This window comes from Delphinus delphis, chromosome 11 (genome assembly GCF_949987515.2).
Source record: "Delphinus delphis chromosome 11, mDelDel1.2, whole genome shotgun sequence".
NCBI lineage: Eukaryota > Metazoa > Chordata > Mammalia > Artiodactyla > Delphinidae > Delphinus > Delphinus delphis.
Genome location: NC_082693.1, coordinates 86791175 through 86813051, shown reverse-complemented (window position 1 = coordinate 86813051; position 21877 = coordinate 86791175). Strand labels below are relative to the sequence as shown.

Genomic DNA, 21877 nt, shown 5'->3' with positions numbered 1-21877 from the left:
CTTTTGAACAGGAGACATACTATACTATAGGAGGGAACAGCAAATATCTGGAAGAATGAGAGAATATGGTATCTGTGGGGAAATGAAAACAGGTTCCTAAGTCTAAAGCAAAGGACAAGGCCTCTAAAGGACAGGGCCTTAGTAGGCATAAGACAAAAAAAGTGTGTGTATGAGTGTGTAGAGTGGGGAAGGGGGATTATAAAGGGGATTGCCATGATGAGATACATGTTATGGCCAAATGGGTTACTGATGACCTTAAACCAGAGTTGTGCTGGCAAAGGAGTAGGTGCAGAAGCCAGAAAAACACATTTCCCAGATGCATTTGCAGATCATTAATAAATGCATAGTGACAAAATAAGTTTGCTCTTAATCATAAAGACAGAGGGGAGCCACAAGAGGATTCTAAGCAGAGTTACTTTTTGAAAAACAACTCTGCGTGCAGTGGAAAGGATGGACCAGTCTGTCAGGTTAGGTAAAACTTTCCTACAGGACAGAGCAGCTTGAGTTTAGAACTGGAGAAAGAAGGTGGTCTGACAGATCTGGGGTTAGGCGCTTGAACACTGGCAGGACAGGACAATTAGGGAGTAGAGGGAGATGAACCAAATGATGAACCAATGCTTTAGAATAGAGAGGGAAGAAAGGAAACCTTAAGGAGGCTTACAGGTAGGAGAAAAAGGAATCACCAGGGGACCAGAGGTCTGGATGAGGATGGAGAACAGGTACAGTATGAGTGAGGAAGACTTTCCTCATCATGCTAGACCATAGTGAGCATGTTATCTGAATTCTATTAGCAATTATTATTTGGATAATTAATTTACTGGGAAACTATGCAAAAACTATCTTGTGACATCTCTTCTATTCTTTTCTTGATTGTTATTTAACTTTTCATAATATTCATGTCTTGTTTCCCCATTTATACTCTATGTTCCTCCAGACTATGCACTATGGTGTGGAATCCTTCAGGAACCTAGCATGGTACTCAGCTATAGTTCAGATAATATCTGTTCACCTAGATAACTGTTATTCACAGTGAGAATTAGGTTAAAGAGCTAAGAGTTTTAATAACAAAAAGAAAAAAACCCTCTCCCCAATCTCTCCGAACTCTCCTTTTTCTGTATACCTATATAAACTTGTTTATGTCTAACACAACACTCATCAAAACAAGTGCACTTATTCACTTAGCAGCCTCTTTTACCCCCTAGTTGGTGAGCCCTGGAGAACAAAGATTATACTGTATTCACCTTCGTTGCCTCTAGAGCTCAACATAGTGCCTAACACATAGTAAGTTCTCAGTTAATAAATATAAACCAAAATGAAATGGTTCAATTTTCAAACATTTTTTAGAAGTCTGCCATGTGTAAGACACGCTTACTTTTTTTACATTTTACATTTTGCAATATGTGTATCAAATCAACACACTGTACACCTTAAATGTATACAATGTTATATGTCAATTATGTCTCAATAAAGCTAGAAAAAACAGACATTATGCTTAGCAGTGTAATGAGGTGTCATTAGGTACTAAACTGTCCCCTTAAATATGTGAGATAAAATGAATTGGTTTAAACAAAGAACAACCAAAAAAAGCAGGGAGGTAAGTACTTTTTTTTTTCCATTTTTCAATTTTATTTATTTTTTTATACAGCAGGTTCTTATTAGTTATCCATTTTATACATTATTAGTGTATATATGTTAATCCCAATCTCCCATTTCATCACACCACCACCACCCCCACTTTCCCCCCTTGGTTTCCATACATTTGTTCTCTACACCTGTGTCTCTATTTCTGCCCTACAAACCTGTTCATCAGTACCATTTTTCTAGGTTCCACATATATGCGTTAATATACGATACTTGTTTTTCTCCTTCTGACTTACTTCACTCTGTATGACAGTCTCTAGGTCCATCCACATCTCTACAAATGACCCAATTTCGTTCCTTTTTATGGCTGAGTAATATTCCATTGTATATATGTACCACATCTTCTTTCTCCATTTGTCTGTCGATGGGCATTTAGGCTGCTTCCATGACCTGGCTATTGTAAACAGTGCTGCAAAGAACATTGGGGTGAATGTGTCTTTTTGAATTATGGTTTTCTCTGGGTATATGCCCAGTAGTGGGATTGCTGGGTCATATGGTAATTCTATTTTCAGTTTTTTAGGAAACCTCCATACTGTGCTCCATAGTGGCTGTATCAATTTACATTCCCCCCCAATGGTGCAAGAGGGTTCCCTTTCCTCCACACCCTCTCCAGCATTTGTTGTTTATAGATTGTCTGATGATGTCCATTCTAACTGGTGTGAGGTGATACCTCATTGCAGTTTTGATTTGCATTTCTCTAATAATTAGTGACGTTGAGCAGATTTTCATGTGCTTCTTGGCCATCTGTATGTCTTCTCTGGAGAAATGTCTATTTAGGTCTTCTGCCTATTTTTGGATTGGGTTGTTTTTTTGATATTGAGCTGCATGAGCTGTTTATATATTTTGGAGATTAATCCTTTGTCCATTGATTTGTCTGCAAGTATTTCCTCCCATTCTGAGGGTTGTCTTTTCGTCTTATGGTTTCCTTTGCTTTGCAAAAGCTTTTAAGTTTCATTAGGTCCCATTTGTTTGTTTTTATTTCCATTACTCTAGGAGGTGGATCAAAGAAGATCTTGCTGTGATTTATGTCAAAGAGTGTTCTTCCTCTGTTTTCCTCTAAGAGTTTTACGGTGTCCAGTCTTACATTTAGGTCCCTAATCCATTCTGAGTTTATTTTTGTGTATAGTGTTAAGGAATGTTCTAATTTCATTCTTTTACATGTAGCTGTCCAGTTCTCCCAGCACCACTTATTGAAGAGACTGTCTTTTCTCCATTGTATACCCTTGCCTCCTTTGTCATAGATTAATTGACTACAGGTGTATGGGTTTATCGCTGGGTGTGTGGGTTTATCTCTGGGCTTTCTATCCTGTTCCATTGATCTATATTTCTGGTTTTGTGCCAGTACCATATTGTCTTGATTACTGTAGCTTTGTAGTATAGTCTAAAGTCAGGGAGTCTCATTCCTCCAGCTCCGTTTTTTTCCCCTCAGGACTGCTTTGGCTATTCGGGGTCTACTGTGTCTCCATACAAATTTTAGGATTTTTTTTCTAGTCCTGTAAAAAATGCCATTTATAATTTGATAGGGATTGCATTGAATCTCTGGATTGCTTTGGGTAGTATAGGCATTTTCACAATATTGATTCTTCCAATGCAAGAACATGGTATATCTCTCCATCTGTTTGTATCAGCTTTACTTTCTTTCATCAGTGTCTTATAGTTTTCTGCATACAGGTCTTTTGTCTCCTTAGGTAGGTTTATTCCTAGGTATTTTATTCTTTTTGTTGCACAAATGGGAGTGTTTCCTTAACTTCTCTCTCAGATTTTTCATCATTAGTGTATAGGAATGCAAGAGGTTTCTGGGCATTAATTTTGTATCCTGCAACTTTACCAAATTCATTGATTAGCAGTTTTCTGCTGGCATCTTTAGGATTCTCTATGTATAGTATCATCTCAACTGCAAACAGTTACAGTTTTACTTCTTCTTTTCCAATTTGTACTCTTTTTACTTCTTTTTCTTCTCTGATTACCATGGCTGGGACTTCCAAAACTATGTTGAATAACAGTGGTGAGAGTGGTCATCCTTGTCTTTTTCCTGATCTTAGAGGAAATGCTTTCAGGTTTTCACCATTGAGAATGATGTTTGCTGTGGGTTTGTCATATATGGCCTTTATTATGTTGAAGTAGGTTCCCTCTATGCCCACTTTCAGGAGACTTTTTATCATAAATGGGTGTTGAATTTTGTCAAAAGCTTTTTTTGCATCTATTCAGATGATCATATGGTTTTTATTCTTCAATTTGTTAATATGGTGTATCACATTGATTGATTTGTGTATATTGAAGAATCCTTGCATCCCTGGGATAAATCCCACTTGATCATGGTGTATGATCCTTTTAATGTGCTGTTACACTCTGTTTGCTAGTATTTTGTTGAGGATTTCTGCATCAATATTCATCAGTGATATTGGTCTGTAATTTTCTTTCTTTGTAGTATCTTTCTCTGGTTTTGGTATCAGGGTGATGGTCGCCTCATAGAATGAGTTTGGGAGTGTTCCTTCCTCTGCAATTGTTTGGAAGAGTTTGAGAAGAATAGGTGTTAGCTCTGCTCTAAATTTTTGATAGAATTCGCCTGTGAAGCCATCTGGTCCTGGAATTTGTTGGAAGATTTTTAATCACAGTTTCAATTTCATTACATGTGATTGGTCTGTTCATATTTCCTATTTCTTTCTGGTTCAGTCTTGGAAGGTTATACTTTTCTAAGAATTTGTCCATTTCTTCCAGGCTGTCCATTTTACTGGCATAGAGTTGCTTGTAGTAGTCCCCTAAGATGCTTGGTATTTCTGCGGTGTCTGTTGTAACTTCTCCTTTTTCACTTCTAATTTTATTGATTTGAGTCCTCTCCCTCTTTTTCTTGATGAGTCTGGCTAATGGTTTATCAATTTTATCTTCTCAAAGAACTGGCTTTTACTTCTATAGATCTTTGCTACTGTTTTGTTTCTATTTCATTTATTGCTGCTCTGATCTTTATGATTTCCTTCCTTCTACTAACTTTGGGTTTTGTTTGTTCTTCTTCCTCTAGTTCCTTTACATGTAAGGTTAGATTGTTTATTGGAGATTTTTCTTGTTGCTTGAGGTAAGCGTCTATTGCTATATACTTCCCTGTTAGAACTGCTTTTGCTGCATACGATAGGTTTTGGATTGTCGTGTTTTCGTTGTCCTTTGTCTCTAGGTATTTCCTGATTTCCTCTTTGATTTTTTCAGTGATCTCTTGGTTGTTCAGTAGCGTATTGTTTAGCCTCCATGTGTTTGTGTTTTTTACGTCTTTTTCGCTGTAATTGATTTCTAATCTCATAGCATTGTGATCAGAAAAGATGCTTGGTATGAGTCCAATTTTCTTAAATTTACTGAGGCTTGATTTGTGACCCAAGATATGATCTATCATGCAGAATGTTCCGTGTGCACTTGAGAAGAAAGTGTAATCTGCTGTTTTTGGATGGAATGTCCTACAAATATCAATTAAGTCTACCTGGTCTATTGTGTCACTTAAAGCTGTGTTTCCTTATTTATGTTCTGTTTGGAAAATCGGTCCATTGGTGTAAGTGAGGTGTTAAACTCCCCCACTATTATTGTGTTACTGTCGATTTCCTCTTTTATAGCTGTTAGCAGTTGCCTTATGTATTGAGGTGCTCCTATGTTGGGAGCATATATATTTATAATTGTTATATCTTCTTCTTGGATTGATCCCTTGATCATTATGTAGTGTCCTTCCTTGTCTCTTGTAACATTCTTTATTTTAAAGTCTATTTTATCTGATATGAGTATTGCAACTCCAGCTTTCTTTTGATTTCCATTTGCACAGAGTATCTTTTTCCATCCCCTCACTTTCAGTCTGCATGTGTCCCTAGGTCTGAAGTGGGTCTCTTGTAGACAGCATATATATGGGTCTTGTTTTTGTATCCATTCAGCAAGCCTGTGTCTTTTGGTTGGAGCATTTAATCCATTCACGTTTAAGGTAATTATCGATATGTATGTTCCTGTTACCATTTTCTTAATTGTTTTGGGTTTGTTTTTGTAGGTCCTTTTCTTCTCTTGTGTTTCCCGCCTAGAGAAGTTTCTTTAGCATTTGCTGTCAAGCTGGTTTGGTGGTACTGAATTCTCTTAGCTTTTGCTTGTCTGTAAAGTTTTTGATTTCTCCATCAAATCTGATAGAGATGCTTGCTGGGTAGAGTAATCTTGGGTGTAATTTCTTCCCTTTCATCACTTTAAATATGTCATGCCACTCCCTTCTGGCTTGTAGAGTTTCTGCTGAGAAATCAGCTGTTAACCTTATAGGAGTTCCCTTGTATGTTATTTGTCATTTTTCCCTTGCTGCTTTCAATAATTCTTCTTTGTCTTTAATTTTTGTCAATTTGATTACTGTGTGTTTGGCATGTTTCTCCTTGGGTTTATCCTGCCTGGGACTCTCTGCACTTCCTGGACTTGGGTGGCTATTTCCTTGTCCATGTTAGGGTAGTTTTCAACTATAATCTCTCTCTTCAAATATTTTCTCAGGTCCTCTCTCTCCTCTCCTTCTGGGACCCCTTTAATGTGAATGTTGGTGCATTTAATGGTGTCCCAGAGGTCCCTTAGGCTGTCTTCATTTCTTTTCATTCTTTTTTCTTCATTCTGTTCCACAATAGTGAATTCCACCGTTCTGTCTTCCAGGTCTTTTATCTGTTCTTCTGCCTCAGCTATTCTACTATTGATTCCTTCTAGTGTATTTTCATTTCAGTTATTGTATTGTTCATCTCTGTTTGTTTGTTCTTTAATTCCTCTAGGTCTTTGTTAAACATTTCTTGCATCTTCTCCGTCTTGGCCTCCATTCTTTTTCCAAGGTCCTGGATCATCTTCACTATCATTATTCTGAATTCTTTTTCTGGAAGGTTGCCTATCTCCACTTCATTTAGTTGTTTTTCTGGGGTTTTATCTTGTTTCTTCATCTGGTACATAGCCCTCTGCCTTTTCATCTTGTCTTTCTGTGAATGTGGTTTTTGTTCCACAGGCTGTAGGACTGTAGTTCTGCCTGCTTCTGCCCTCTGATGGATGAGGCTATCTAAGAGGCTTGTGCAGGTTTCCTGACGGGAGGGACTGGTGGTGGTAGAGCTGGGTGTTGCTCTGGTGGGCAGAGCTCAGTAAAACTTTAATCTGCTTGTCTGCTGATGGGTGGGGCTAGGTTCCTTCCCTGTTGGTTGTTTGGCCTGATGCGACCCAACACTGGAGCCTACCCGGCTCTTTGGTGGGGTAATGGTGGACTGTGGGAGGGCTCACGCCAAGGAGTACTTCCCAGAACTACTGCTGCCAGTGTCCTTGTCCTCCTGGTGAGCCACAGCCACCCCCCACCTCTGCAGGAGACCCTCCAACACTAGCAGGTAGGTCTGGTTCAGTTTCCTGTGGGGTTACTGCTCCTTCTCCAGGTCCTAATGCGCACACTACGTTGTGTGTGCCCTCCAAGAATGGAGTCTCTGTTTCCCCTGTCCTGTTGAAGTCCTGCAATCAAATCCCGCTAGCCTTCAAAATCTGATTCTCTAGGAATTCCTCCTCCCGTTGCCGGACCCCCAGGCTGGGAAGCCTGACGTGGGGCTCAGAACCTTCACTCCAGTGAGTGGACTTCTGTGGTATAAGTGTTCTCCAGTTTGTGAGTCACCCACCCAGCAGTTATGGGATTTGATTTTATTGTGATTGCGCAGCTCCTACCGTCTCATTGTGGCTTCTCCTTTGTCTTTGGATGTGTGGTATCTTTTTTGGTGAGTTCCAGTGTCTTCCTATCGATGACTGTTCAGCAGTTAGTTGTGATTCCCATGCTCTCACAAGAGGGAGTGAGCACACGTCCTTCTACTCCACCATCTTGAACCAATCTTCAGGGAGGTAAGTACTTTTTAAATAACACTGGCTCTTTTGGGTAAAAACAAAACAAAACAAAAAAAAGCTTTGTAGATGCCAATGTGTTGCATGGAAGAAATTATGCTGAAAAGCTGCAAGAAATTAAATCAGATCTGGTCCTCCCCTCTCCTTTCTTCTCTAGTGTACAGGCCATCCCCATCTTTCCCCTTCTCTCCAAATAAAACAAAATCACAACCACATCCACATGCAACTTTTTTTTGGCTAAGTGTTTATGCATAAGCTTACTGATTATGGAGAAGAGGGCTCAAAATACTCTCAGGCAGATATTAGAATTGGACAGAATTAGGATGTCCTTTAATGGAGCCAAAAGGGTGGATCATACCAACAATTTACTTATTACCATAAGTATAGACAAAAGGAAATGAAATAGAACAAATAGATTGTAGAAACTATATAAGATGCTGATTAGTGAAAAGGAAGTCGACATCAAGGTCAGCTATCTTTGTGAACTAACTCATTTTATCTCTATGTCCATGTTCTCCTGATTTCTCTAGGGAAAAAAGAAAAAGACACTGTCTTACACAGACAACATATCAGAAAAACTGCTGCTAAGCCATTTTTTGACCCACTCATCTCCTAGAGTACCTTAACAGGCTCCTGACATGCCTACCAAGCATCTGGCTTGAGAAAATCTTAGATTAACAGAAAACAGACTTCACTACACAATCGCAATATATACAAAGAAATAGCTTCCTAAACAAAACATGAAAATTCAGTAAACTTCCACAATGTTCACTGCAGCTCTATTTACAATAGCCAGGACATAGAAGCAACCTAAGTGTCCATCAACAGATGAATGGATAAAGAAGATGTGGCACACATATACAATGGAATATTACTCAGCCATACAAAGAAATGAAATTGAGTTATTTGTAGGGAGGTGGATGGACCTAGAGTCTGTCATACAGAGTGAAGTCAAAAAGTGAAAAACAAGTACTGTGTGCTAACACATATATATGGAATCTAAAACAACATAAAAATGGTTCTGAAGAACCTAGGGGCAAGACAGGAATAAATATGCAGATGTAGAGAATAGACTTGAGGACATGGGGAGGGGGAAGGGTAAGCTGGGACGAAGTGAGAGAGTGGCATGGACTTATATATACTACCAAATGTAAAATAGATAGCAAATGGGAAGCAGGTGCATAGCACAGGGAGATCAGCTCGGTGCTTTGTGACCACCTAGAGGGGTGGGATAGGGAGGGTGGGAGGGAGACACAAGAGGGGAGAGATATGGGGATATATGTATATATATAGCTGATTCACTTTGTTATAAAGCAGAAACTAACATACCACTGTAAAGCAATTATACTGTAATAAAGATGTTAAAAAAAATTCAATAAACCTTAAAAAGGAGCTTTAGAACTAAACATTGGATCTAAAAGCTAATATGCTCATTATAATAATAGTAACAGAAGTAGCAGTGGCTGCAGTGTTGTGGCAGTGGCAGTAGCAGCTCCTCCCCCATTTACTGAGAGCTTACTCAGTGCCAGGGACGGATGGCTTTACTAATTTCTCATTTAATCATTATTACAACCCTTTGAGTTTGATGACAATGCATAACCATACACCACGCTATCTAGGTTTACCTCTTTCATTACATTTTTCCTTAAAAAAAAAAAGCAAAAAACAAACTTAGATATTAACTTTAAAAAATGGAATGGGGCTTCCCTGGTGGCGCAGTGGTTGAGAGCCTGCCTGCCAATGCAGGGGACACGGGTTCGTGCCCCGGTCCGGGAAGATCCCACAGGCTGTGGAACGGCTATGCCCATGAGCCATGGCCGCTGAGCCTGCGCGTCTGGAGCCTGTGCTCCGCAACGGGAGAGGCCACAACAGTGAGAGGCCCGCGTACCGCAAAAAAAAAAAAAAAAAAAAAAATAGAATGAGATGTTACCTTGAAACATTCTGATTATTTTTAAAATGATGTCTTAAACACACACACACACACACACACACAAACTGTTTTCAGAGTCACTACAAATGGGCAGAATTTAGTAGATATTACAATTCTAGTAAGGTTCTTAAAATAGCCCTTTGAGGTTGGTATAGTATTTTTTCTGCATTTAAATGGATTAGCTTAGAGTCATTACTGCTCAAATGATACTAATCACTTTAATTCTGATTTAAGGGACATGCAGGGCCAGCCCAGATAAACTGTCATGTCAGCAGCAACCTCAATCTCCCAGGAAAGCCTTTTAGCAATACATATAAATCTTGTCTATGGCTCTAGGGGTATTCCTTCTTATTTACAATGTAGCTAACAGATATTTTATCAGAGCAACTTATAGAAGTAAATTTAAAGAAAAATATCTTTTAAATTTATTTAAGAAAAATAAATATTTAAAGCAAATATCATCAGAAAGTAAAATAAAGAAATCTATACTTTAAAAAAATCTGAGTGTTAAAACCTCTTTACAGTTTTGCTCTCTTTTTACGAATACTGGGTACTGTTTTAAAATATTAAATTCACTCTTCAGAGAAAGCCTTAACAATGTTTTTGTGACTACTGTAACAATTCCCATCAAAACACTTTCTTCTCACATCCTTGTATGAATGCCATTTAACTTGTGATATGTAATTTCCAAAATAAATAAATAAATACATACATACATACATTTATACCTGGGCTTATAAACCCATTTTCTTGTAGTTTTAAGTTTGAATAGCTAGATTTCTAGTGTCTCTTGATTATAAAAAATTAGTCAGACAAAAATGCTTAATAAAATCTTTTTAGAGGATATGATTTATTGCAGTTAATCTGATTATTTTTAAAGACACAGCTTCAAGAAAATTAAAGGAAATTTTGATCTGTAGCTGCAGAAAGAAGTATACTTTTTAATTTTGAAGAAAACAATCTTTTGAAGACTTGCAGGGCAGAGTACATAAAGATAACCTACCAACAAACTCAGTACAATATCAAATAATAAACTGCCAATCATAACTAAAATAATATGGGTATGACTGAAAAAAGAACAAGGGTATGTTTCACTTTACACTCTGGTTGTATTTCTATAGTTTTATTTAAGCCATATTGTGGAAAACAGAATACTATAAATGCTCAAAAGGTAATTTCTACTAAGAACTAGTTTTAAATTATTTGTAAAGCAGACTTAATGCCAAAGTTATTTGCTTGCAGATTTGAAATTTATTTGAATTGTTTAAAATGCCATTTGTGTTCTTATAGAATAAAGTGCCACGAGCAATCAATCTCATGTTAAAGTCAGAGGACTTGTTACTAGAAACCTGATACAAAATAGTAAGAGAACTAGAAAGATGCATTAATACTGCTTCAGCTGTTCTCAGAGAATGATAATTTAAAAAAAAGAATTTATTTATTTATTTGTTTTTTTTTGGCTGCATTGGGTCTTCATTGCTGCGCGTGGGCTTTCTCTAGTTGCTGCGAGTGTGTGCTACTCTTCGTTGCTGTGCACAGTCTTCTCGTTGCAGTGGCTTCTCTTGTTGTGGAGCACGGGCTCTGTGTGCAGGGGCTTCAGTAGTTGTGGCTCTCGGCTCTAGAGCACAGGCTCAGTAGTTGTGACATGTGGGCTCTAGAGCCCAGGCTCAGTAGTTGTGGCTCGTGGGCTCTAGAGTGCAGGCTCAGTAGTTGTGGTGCATGGGCTTAGTTGCTCTGTGGCATGTGGGATCTTCCCAGACCAGGGCTCGAACCCACGTGCCCTGCATTGGCAGGTGGATTCTTAACCACTGTGCCACCAGGGAAGCCCCGAGAATGATAACTTTTAACAGCATTCCATAATAGCTCTAATAGGCAAGTCACAAAAATTGAACTATTTTTTATATATTAATACTTGAGACTGTGGCCCAAATCTTATAATAAGTTTTAAAAATTTAATTCATGTTGCTTAAGATATACTTTTTGGTAAATACTCTTACAATGAAAATAGTGAGATTATTAGTTTAAGTGTAGTAATTAAAATCAGGGTTCAACCCCAAGCTCTTTCACTTATTAGGGTTGAACAATCTTGGAGAAACTGCTTGATTTTTCTATGACTCAGTTTCATCATGTATTGAAAGGGAAAAATAGTACCTACCTCATAAGGTTGGTGTGATGATTAAAAGAAGTTAATCTTTATAAAGCACTTAGCATAATGCCACACACAGTATTCAATAACTGTGTGCTATTATTATCATTCTGGGTTTTATTGTTGAATGCAACAAATGCCAAATTCTCTTCTCTTGTTGGGGCTTAATATAACAAAGTCAAAGAATGAAAATTTCTCATCAGGGCATAGTAATGATTTCTGACCTACCAGCTACCCAGTTTACTGTAATATTTTCACTTTCTTGTGTTTATAACAATTAAAATTAGATGCATAAAAACAATAAGAACTTATTATGTCTTTCACTGAAATATCAGTAGAGGTTACCTACCTGTGTAGCTCTTCTGTTTTGTCTTCAGTTGGACCTACGATTAGTAAACAATGGCGAAGAACAGCTGCCATGACACGAAACTGATGAGAATCACCCTATGGCAAATAAAAGAGAGGTGAGGAAAAATTGGGGATTGAATGAATGCCTTAATGAAGAAGTCCGGTACATTACTACAACCCTGGGAGTCATCCTATGGCCCATCTAACACCCAAAACAGTTATTCTTTTTTTTTTTTTTTTTTTTTTTTTTTTTTTGTGGTACAAGGGCCTCTCACTGCTGTGGCCTCTCCCGTTGCGGAGCACAGGCTCCGGACGCGTAGGCTCAGTGGCCATGGCTCACGGGCCCAGCTGCTCCACGGCATGTGGGATCTTCCCGGACCGGGGCACGAACCCGTGTCCCCTGCATCGGCAGGCGGACTCTCAACCACTGCGCCACCAGGGAAGCCCCAAAACAGTTATTCTTATGCCATACATAATAGAAGTCAGGATATTCTAGGAAGAATTCCCAAGTATTAACAAAGTATTAACTAAGTGAATTGTCATCATCTCATATGAACAGCTACAGCCACTGCCAGAAATGGCTGAAACCATAAGTTATTGATCTATCCTTCCCCTTATGACATGTCAGGCAAAGAGAAATATGATCAGCATCCATATATTATTACCTACTCTGTTTTACCTGTCCATAAGATTTAATTCAACTAGGGATCTTTTCCATTTCCAGAAAGTCTAGATTCTTTTGTTGGATAGTATACTGTTCCAGTTTACAAGTCATTATAAAAATTCAAACAGATATAATACTATCAGTATTTTAGAAGCGGGTTGTACATCCTTAATAAAAATGTCTTATCTCTTAACTTTCAAAAACAATGCATTAAAATCTATAATCTATCAACTTCATTTTAATGAATCTTCTTAATCTCCTAGTTCCTCCAAATCTTATTCCTAGTTTCTCCAAAGCGACCAGCAAGTGATGAAAAATAAGCACTCTTGAGTTTAATCTCCCATTTTCCCAATGTTTACTCATTGGTAGTGGTATTAGACACACATAGAGTCAGAGGGAAGGCAAATAATAGGAAATAAGCTGAGCTCTGAATAATCACTTGGTTTACCTCCTAATTTATCATGAGATCTTGGGCCACTACAATTTTTTTAATCATCTGAATCAAGGTTGTACCTTTCTTCTTCCAAATTTTTAGTAATTAAGAAGACATGAAATTAGTGATAATTATCTATTATAATCAGATCCTGGATATGTTATATTTCAGGAAGGTTCCAATTACTTCAAAAGCTATTAAAATTTTTAAAGCTCTGTATATACATAATTGATTTCAAGTCTGTATAAAGTGAAATATATTCACATATTATACATATATAGCCTATATTTATATATATAACTCAGCCCTTCTAGGAAGATGTCTTTTATAAAATCTAACAAACAATAGCACAGTTTCATTACTCATAATGTGGATAACAATATTTTAAAATAACACCATCATGTGTAGATTTGGAAGAGATGAAGGTCTCAGTGGTATAACAGAAAAAGCACTTTACTTAGAGTCAAGAGTCTAGGTTGTGACCTTAGGCAAGTCATATGGCTTCTCTAAGCCAAAGTTTCCCCATATGCATCTCCACAAACATGAGATTGTTAGGGTTGTAAAAGGATTAAAGAAGATGATACACATGAAAATGCTTAGTACTTTCAGTGAAATATTTGAGGGTGAGGGGAAGGATGAGGCAGGAAGGAAACAAAAGGTAAGACTGATAGAGTTGAAATGAGTGATAACGAAATTATTGCGTGTTGGGGAGGGGGACCGGTGGAATGCTAGAGACACTAAGGGTTTGGAACGAACACTGTTCCACTTGCCATCTATCTTCAAATGCCTGAATCAAAATTCTCTAATATGCAAATATACTTTTACATATCCCACATTATATGAACCACACTGAAATGCATGTGAAACTCACCCATTACTTAACTCTTAAAAAGTTCATATTTTCCTTGGTTTTGATAATTAACTAGGAATGCACTTCCTTTTAAACTAGATTTTCCTTTATTTTAAATATCACAATCATTTTCCTCTCATGCTGATGTTGACAAGCCCCTTGCAAAACTCCATTTTGGTCCTTCCACTATTTGCAACTGTAAGTGAAAATCCTACTTCCTTCCATCCCCTTTCCTCCTGTCCCAATTTTCATGACACCAATTCCCCAGTTGTACCCTGTAGGTCTGCCTGTCCTCTTTTACTGTCCACTAAATTCTATTTCTTTACTCAAAACAACTACTGAAGTCCCGGGATTGTGTGCCTCTACTTTTAGTATCAATGACTCCTTTTCATCCTCCAGGTCTCAGAGAAGCCCCTTCTTTGACCACCTTATTTAGGTAGATTCCTTTTTTCATTATCTCTATCATTGTATCTTGCTATGATTTCTTTCAGGAAATCATAATCTGTAATTCCACATTTGTTTACATACTTACATATGCATTGTTTTCTCCATTCATCTAGTACCTTCACAAGTTTTAGAGGGCATGTGTTTAACAAAGTGTTCAATAATTTTTAATGTAAATGAAAAGTAAAACAAACAAAAAAGTGCTCAAATCATAAGTGTACAGCTAGATAAATTTTCACAAAATGAGCACGCCCATACAACCAGCATGAAAACAAAGCAACACCAAGATTGAGAACCCCAGAATTGCCCTCATGACCCCTTCAAATGACAGATCTGCTCTTCAATTGTAATTCTAACATTTAACATCATGGGTTAGTGATTTTTGTTGTCACAAATTTTAAGTGAATGGAATCATAAAATATAGACCCTTCTGTATCTGGTTGTGAGATTCATCCATGTTGTTGTGTACAGGTGCAGTTTGTTCATTTTCACTGCTTGAGAGTGGTGCTATTCAAAGTGCAGTTTGTGGACCACTACTGGTCCACACCCTGTTTGCCACTGATCTGCAAAGTCATGAGTACAGAAGGTACACCTGAACATTTAGAAACTTTTCAAGCAGTCTGACATTGTGTGTAATATTGTATTATACAAGAGTTCCATTCTGACAGCTAAGGAAAGAAATCTGGCCCCTCACACTTAGGTTAGGAAAGCACTGCTGGCCACATAGCACAGGGAGATCAGCTCGGTGCTTTGTGTCCACCTAGAGGGATGGGATAGGGAGGGTGGGAGGGAGACACAAGAGGGAGGAGATATGGGGATGTATGTATATGTATAGCTGATTCACTTTGTTATAAAGCGGAAACTAACACACTATTGTAAAGCAATTATACTCCAATAAAGATGTTAAAAAAAAAAAAGCAAGCACTGCTGAATACAGTGAGTATATTACAATTCACTTATCCATTCTACTCTTGATGGACACTTGGACTATACTGAAGAGTGCTGCTATGAACATACTTTCTTATATGTCATTTGGTATGCTGGGTTGTAGGGCATATACATATGACAGACTTTAGAAGGTACTGCCAAACAGTGTTTCAAAGTGTTTATACCAGCTTACACTCCCACCAGTTGCTCTACAGCTGCGCCAACACTTGGTATTGTCAGCCTTTTAAATTTGTCATTCTCATGGATGTGCAGAGATTTTATTATGCATTTTCCTGATGACTGATAAAGTTGACCACCTTTTCTTATGTCTACTGGTCATTTGGATAGCTCTTTTATGAAGTGCCTGTTCAAGCCTTTTGCATATTTTTCTATAGGGTTAATTGACATTATTTGTAGGACTTGAATATATTCTAGTAGAGTCCTTTATTGCATATATGTGTTGAAGATATCATCTCCCATTTGGTGGCCTGTTTTTTACTTTCTTCTCTTGATGAACTAATTTTAATTTTAAGACCAATTTGTCAATTTTTCCTTTATGGTTTGATCTTTATTTTGTCCTGTTTTAAAAATCTTTGCCTATTTAAGAAATTTTTGACTTGTTTAAAATAAAGTCATGGGGCTTCCCTGGTGGCGCAGTCGTTGAGAGTCCGCCTGCCAATGCAGGGGACACGGGTTCGTGCCCCAGTCCCGGAAGATACCACATTGCGGTGAAGCGGCTGGGCCTGTGAGCCATGGCTGCTGGGTCTGCGCGTCTGGAACCTGTGTTCCTCAACGGGAGAGGCCACAACAGTGAGAGGCCCGCATACCGAAAAAAAAAAAGTCATGAAGATAATCTTCTGTTTCTTTCCAAAAGCTTTATCATTTTACCTTTTACATTTAAGTCTCTTATCCATCTCAAATTAATTTTTCTGTATGGTAATAAGGTAGGGATTTAAATTCATTTTTAACTGATTAAAAAGCCCACCTTTTCCCCACTGCAATTCAGTGTTACCTGTATCATAAGTCAGTTGACTGTATATGTGTAGGTTTATTTCTAGATTCTTTATTCTATTAGTCTGCCTCAATAAATATTTGTTGAATGAGAGCTATCATTTAAAATGTCTTACTTAACAAAGGTCAGAGTGTACACTATTTCCTACTATTGGTTGTTCTGCTGGGTGACTTTACATAAACAATTTGAACTCTTTGATCTTTAGTGTCCTCATTTGTCAAATGAGATTAATGCTCCTCCTATCTTATACAGATGCTTGAAAGAGTAAATATAATTGCTCTTTTTAAAACAATATACACAGTTTATACAACTGTCATTTACTTCTTCATGAGCTAAGTCGTTTTTTTTTTTTTTTTTTTGCGGTACGTGGGCCTCTCACTGTTGTGGCCTCTCCCATTGCGGAGCACAGGCTCTGGATGCACAGGCTCAGCGGCCATGGCTCACGGGCCTAGCCGCTCTGCGGCATGTGGGATCTTCCCGGACCGGGACATGAACCCCTGTCCCCTGCATCGGCAGGCGGAATCAACCACTGTGCCACCAGGGAAGCCCATGAGCTTAGTTTTGATATCTTTAGGGCATCAACAGTCTCTCCTCTGTAATCCTACTATCTCCAAAGGTTGAGAAGGCAAAAAAATCCCTAAGACAGAGGAGGAAGAAAGAGAAAGCAAGCAGGCTTGTTGTGACAGTAGAAATCAAAATGAGATAACACTAAAAGAGAGGTAAAAACTCATGAAACTCTTTGGGATCTCTGTTGGGGAGGAGGGAATCTTTTTATACAGGCTTTGTTTCTTATTCATAGATTCCACTACTGTACTATTGCTTTCTTCTCCTGTGTAACCTGTGGAAGATTTTCACGTTTGTTTGGTAAAGGTATCAATATCCTCATACCTTTTTCATTCAACACTTCAACCAATCTAATCAATGCCTGAGAAAAAAGTCTGAAAGGAGAATACCTCACACCAATGAGTCCTAAACTGGTTTTGTTATCCCAGGGTAGTTCTCACTACTTCAAGAAGGTTTAGGAAACTTGTCCTATGAAAATTCAATTTCAATTCTACACAAAGTGAAACACAAATACACACTCAACCACAAACGTACACATGCACTCTTACTTGGAAATATAGCTATGCATCAGGTAGTATTTCACCCTATGTCTTACCCTTGCCATTTTGCAGTTATTTGTCCTACTAAATTGCGTATGTTCCTTACAGGCAAAGATTAAGTATTCCACCTCCACATCTTTTACATTTAACATGGTGCCGGGCATAAAGTAATAAATACTTTTTGAATTAACTTACAAAAGGAAATATAAATGTTATAAAATAGTGTGCTGTATCTCCAAAAAGGCTAGAATCTGCTCTCTAAACAACGTTATTAAATGTTTTAGGTTTCTAGAAAAATTAGTAGTTTTGAAAATTTAAAAGGTATCATAAACTTGCCCTCCTCCCTGTCACTTTGGCTATTTCTCTTATATACTTCCACTATACAGATAGCAAACTGTATCACATTTTATTTCTCATAAAACAAATATTCATTGAACACCTACTCTGTGCTAGGTATGTTGCTTAGCAGAAAGACTATGCCAGTGAGGTCAGACATACCCCCAAAGATCAAGAATATATGGCAAACTTCCGGGAAGATGGCAGAAGACTAAGACGCGGAGATCACCTTCCTCTCCACAGATACACCAGAAATACATCTACGCGTGGAACAACTCCTACAAAACACCTACTGAACGCTGGCAGAAGACCTCAGACCTCCCAAAAGGCAAGGAACCCCCCACGTACCTGGTTAGGGCAAAAGAAAAAACTAAACAGAGACAAAAGGATAGGGACGGGTCCTGCACCAGCGGGAGAGAGCTGTGAAGGAGGAAAAGTGTCCACACACTAGGAAGCCCCTTCGCGGGTGGAGACTTCGGGAGGCGGAGTGGGGGAGCTTGGGAGCCGCGGAGGAGAGCACAGCAACAGGGGTGCGGAGGGCAAAGCGGACAGATTCCAGCGCAGAGGATCGGGCCGACCGGCACTCACCAGCCGAGAGGCTTGTCTGCTCGCCCGCCGGGGCGGGCGGGACTGGGAGCTGAGGCTCCGGCTTTTGTCGGAGCGCCGGGAGAGGACTGAGGTTGGCGGCGTGAACACAGCCTGCAGGGCGTTGGTGCGCCGCGGCTGGCCGGGAGAGAGTCCGGGGAGGGGTCTGGACCTGCCGAAGAGGCAAGAGACTTTTACGTCCCTCTTTGTTTCCTGGTGCACGAGGAGAGGGGATTAAGAACGCTGCTTGAGAGAGCTCCAGGGACGGGCGCGAGCCGCGGCTAAGAGTGCGGAGCCCAGAGACGGACATGGGACGCTAAGGCCGCTGCTGCCGCCGCCAGGAGGCCTGTGTGCGAACACAGGTCACTAGCCACACGCCCTTCCGGGGAGCCTGTGCAGCCCGCCACTGCCAGGGTCCCGGGAGCCAGGGACGGCTCCCCGGGAGAGCGCACGGCGCGCCTCAGGCTGCAGCGTCACGCCGGCCTCTGCCGCTGCAGGCCCGCCCCGCACTCCGTGACCCTCCCTACCCCCCGGCCTGGGTGAGCCAGAGCCTCCGAATCAGCGGCTCCTTTAACCTCGTCCTGTCTGAGCAAATAACAGACGCCCTCCGGCGACCTACACGCACAGGCGGGGCCAAATCCAAAGCTGAGCCCCTGGGAGCTGTGAGAACAAAGAAGAGAAAGGGAAATCTCTCCCAGCAGCCTCAGAAGCAGCGGATTAAAGCTCCACAATCAACTTGATATACCCTGCATCTGTGGAATACCTGAATAGACTACGAATCATCCCAAATTAAGGAGCCCTGTGGATGAAAGGCTCTTGGTGCTGCAGCCAGGACTCAGTGCTGTGCCTCTGAGGTGGGAGAGCCAACTTCAGGACACTGGTCCACAAGAGGCCTCCCAGCTGCACATAATATCAAACAGCAAAAATCTCCGAGAGATCTCCATCTCAACGCCAGCACCCAGCTTCACTCAACGACCAGCAAGCTACAGTGCTGGACATCCTATGCCAAACAACTAGCAAGACAGGAACACAACCCCACCCATTAGCAGAGAGGCTGCCCAAAATCATAGTAAGTCTACAGACACCCCAAAACACACCACCAGACGTGGACCTGCCCACCAGAAAGACAAGATCCAGCCTCATACACCAGAACACAGGCACTAGTACCCTCCACCAGGAAGCCTACACAACCCACTGAACCAACCTTAGCCACTGGGGACAGACACAAAAAACAACAGGAACTACGAACCTTCAGCCTGCAAAAAAGGAGACCCCAAACACAGTAAGATAAGCAAAATGAAAAGACAGAAAAACACACAGCAGATGAAGGAGCAAGATAAAAACCCACCAGACCTAACAAATGAAGAGGAAATAGGCAGTCTACCTGAAAAAGAATTCAGAATAATGATAGTAAGGTTGATCCGAAATCTTGGAGATAGAATGGACAACAGAATGGACAAATTGCAAGAATCAGTTAACAAGGACCTAGAAGAACTAAAGATGAAGCAAGCAACGATGAACAACACAATAAATGAAATTAAAAGTACTCTAGATGGGATCAATAGCAGAATAACTGAGGCAGAAGAACGGATAAGTGACCTGGAAGATAAAATAGTGGAAATAACTACTGCAGAGCAGAATAAAGAAAAAAGAATGAAAAGAACTGAGGACAGTCTCAGAGACCTCTGGGACAACATTAAACGCACCAACATTCGAATTATAGGGGTTCCAGAAGAAGAAGAGAAAAAGAAAGGGACTGAGAAAATATTTGAAGAGATTATAGTTGAAAACTTCCCTAATATCGGAAAAGAAATCGTTAATCAAGTCCAGGAAGCACAGAGAGTCCCATACAGGATAAATCCAAGGAGAAATACGCCAAGACACATATTAATCAAATTGTCAAAAATTAAATACAAAGAAAACATATTAAAAGCAGCAAGGGAAAGACAACAAATAACACACAAGGGAATCCCCATAAGGTTAACAGCTGATCTTTCAGCAGAAACTCTGCAAGCCAGAAGGGAGTGGCAGGACATATTGAAAGTGTTGAAGGAGAAAAACCTGCAACCAAGATTACTCTACCCAGCAAGGATCTCATTCAGATTCGATGGAGAAATTAAAACCTTTACAGACAAGCAAAAGCTGAGAGAGTTCAACACCACCAAACCAGCTCTACAACAACTGCTAAAGGAACTTCTCTAGGCAAGAAACACAAAAGAAGGAAAGGACCTACAATGACGAACCCAAAACAATTAAGAAAATGGGAATAGGAACACACATATCGATAATTACCTTAAATGTAAATGGACTAAATGCTCCCACCAAAAGACACAGATTGGCTGAATGGATACAAAAACAAGACCCATATATTTGCTGTCTACAAGAGACCCACTTCAGACCTAGAGACACATACAGACTGAAAGTAAGGGGATGGAAAAAGGTATTTCATGCAAATGGAAACCAAAAGAAAGCTGGAGTAGCAATTCTCGTATCAGACAAAATAGACTTTAAAACAAAGACTATTAGAAGAGACAAAGAAGGACACTACATAATGATCAAGGGATCGATCCAAGAGGAAGATATAACAATTGTAAATATTTATGCACCCAACATAGGTGCACCTCAATACATAAGGCAAATACTGACAACCATAAAAGGGGAAATCGTCAGTAACACATTCATAGTAGGGGACTTTAACACCCCACTTTCACCAATGGACAGATCATCCAAAATGAAAATAAATAAGGAAACACAAGCTTTAAATGATACATTAAACGAGATGGACTTAATTGATATTTATAGGACATTCCATCCAAAAACAACAGAATACACATTTTTCTCAAGTGCTCATGGAACATTCTCCAGGATAGATCATATCTTGGGTCACAAATCAAGCCTTGGTAAATTTAAGAAAATTGAAATTGTATCAAGTATCTTTTCTGACCACAACGCCATGAGACTAGATATCAATTACAGGAAAAGATCTGTAAAAAATACAAACACATGGAGGCTAAACAATACACTACTTAATAATGAAGTGATCACTGAAGAAATCAAAGAGGAAATCAAAAAATACCTAGAAACAAATGACAATGGAGACACAACGACCCAAAACCTGTGGGATGCAGCAAAAGCAGTTCTAAGGGGGAAGTTTATAGCAATACAAGCCCACCTTAAGAAGCAGGAAACATCTCGAATAAACAACCTAACCTTGCACCTCAAGCAATTAGAGAAAGAAGAACAAAAAAACCCCAAAGCTAGCAGAAGGAAAGAAATCATAAAAATCAGATCAGAAATAAATGAAAAAGAAATGAAGGAAACAATAGCAAAGATCAATAAAACTAAAAGCTGGTTCTTTGAGAAGATAAACAAAATAGATAAACCACTAGCCAGACTCGTTAAGAAAAAAAGGGAGAAGACTCAAATCAATAGAATTAGAAATGAAAAAGGAGAGGTAACAACTGACACTACAGAAATAAAAGAGATCATGAGAGATTACTACAAGCAACTCTATGCCAATAAAATGGACAATCTGGAAGAAATGGACAAATTCTTAGAAATGCACAACCTGCCAAGACTGAATCAGGAAGAAATACAAAATATGAACAGACCAATCA

General features: G+C 39.3%; 1 protein-coding gene across 2 annotated transcripts in view; it reads right to left on the bottom strand.

Moving 5' to 3' along the window:
* RIC8B (RIC8 guanine nucleotide exchange factor B) overlaps positions 1–21877 on the bottom strand; it is a 127490-nt gene that overhangs the window by 55518 nt on the left and 50095 nt on the right. For both annotated transcript variants that reach the window (XM_060025539.1, XM_060025540.1), the window contains exon 4: positions 11908–12002. In XM_060025539.1, the coding sequence (XP_059881522.1) occupies positions 11908–12002 (95 nt within the window). The remainder of the gene's footprint in view (positions 1–11907; positions 12003–21877) is intronic.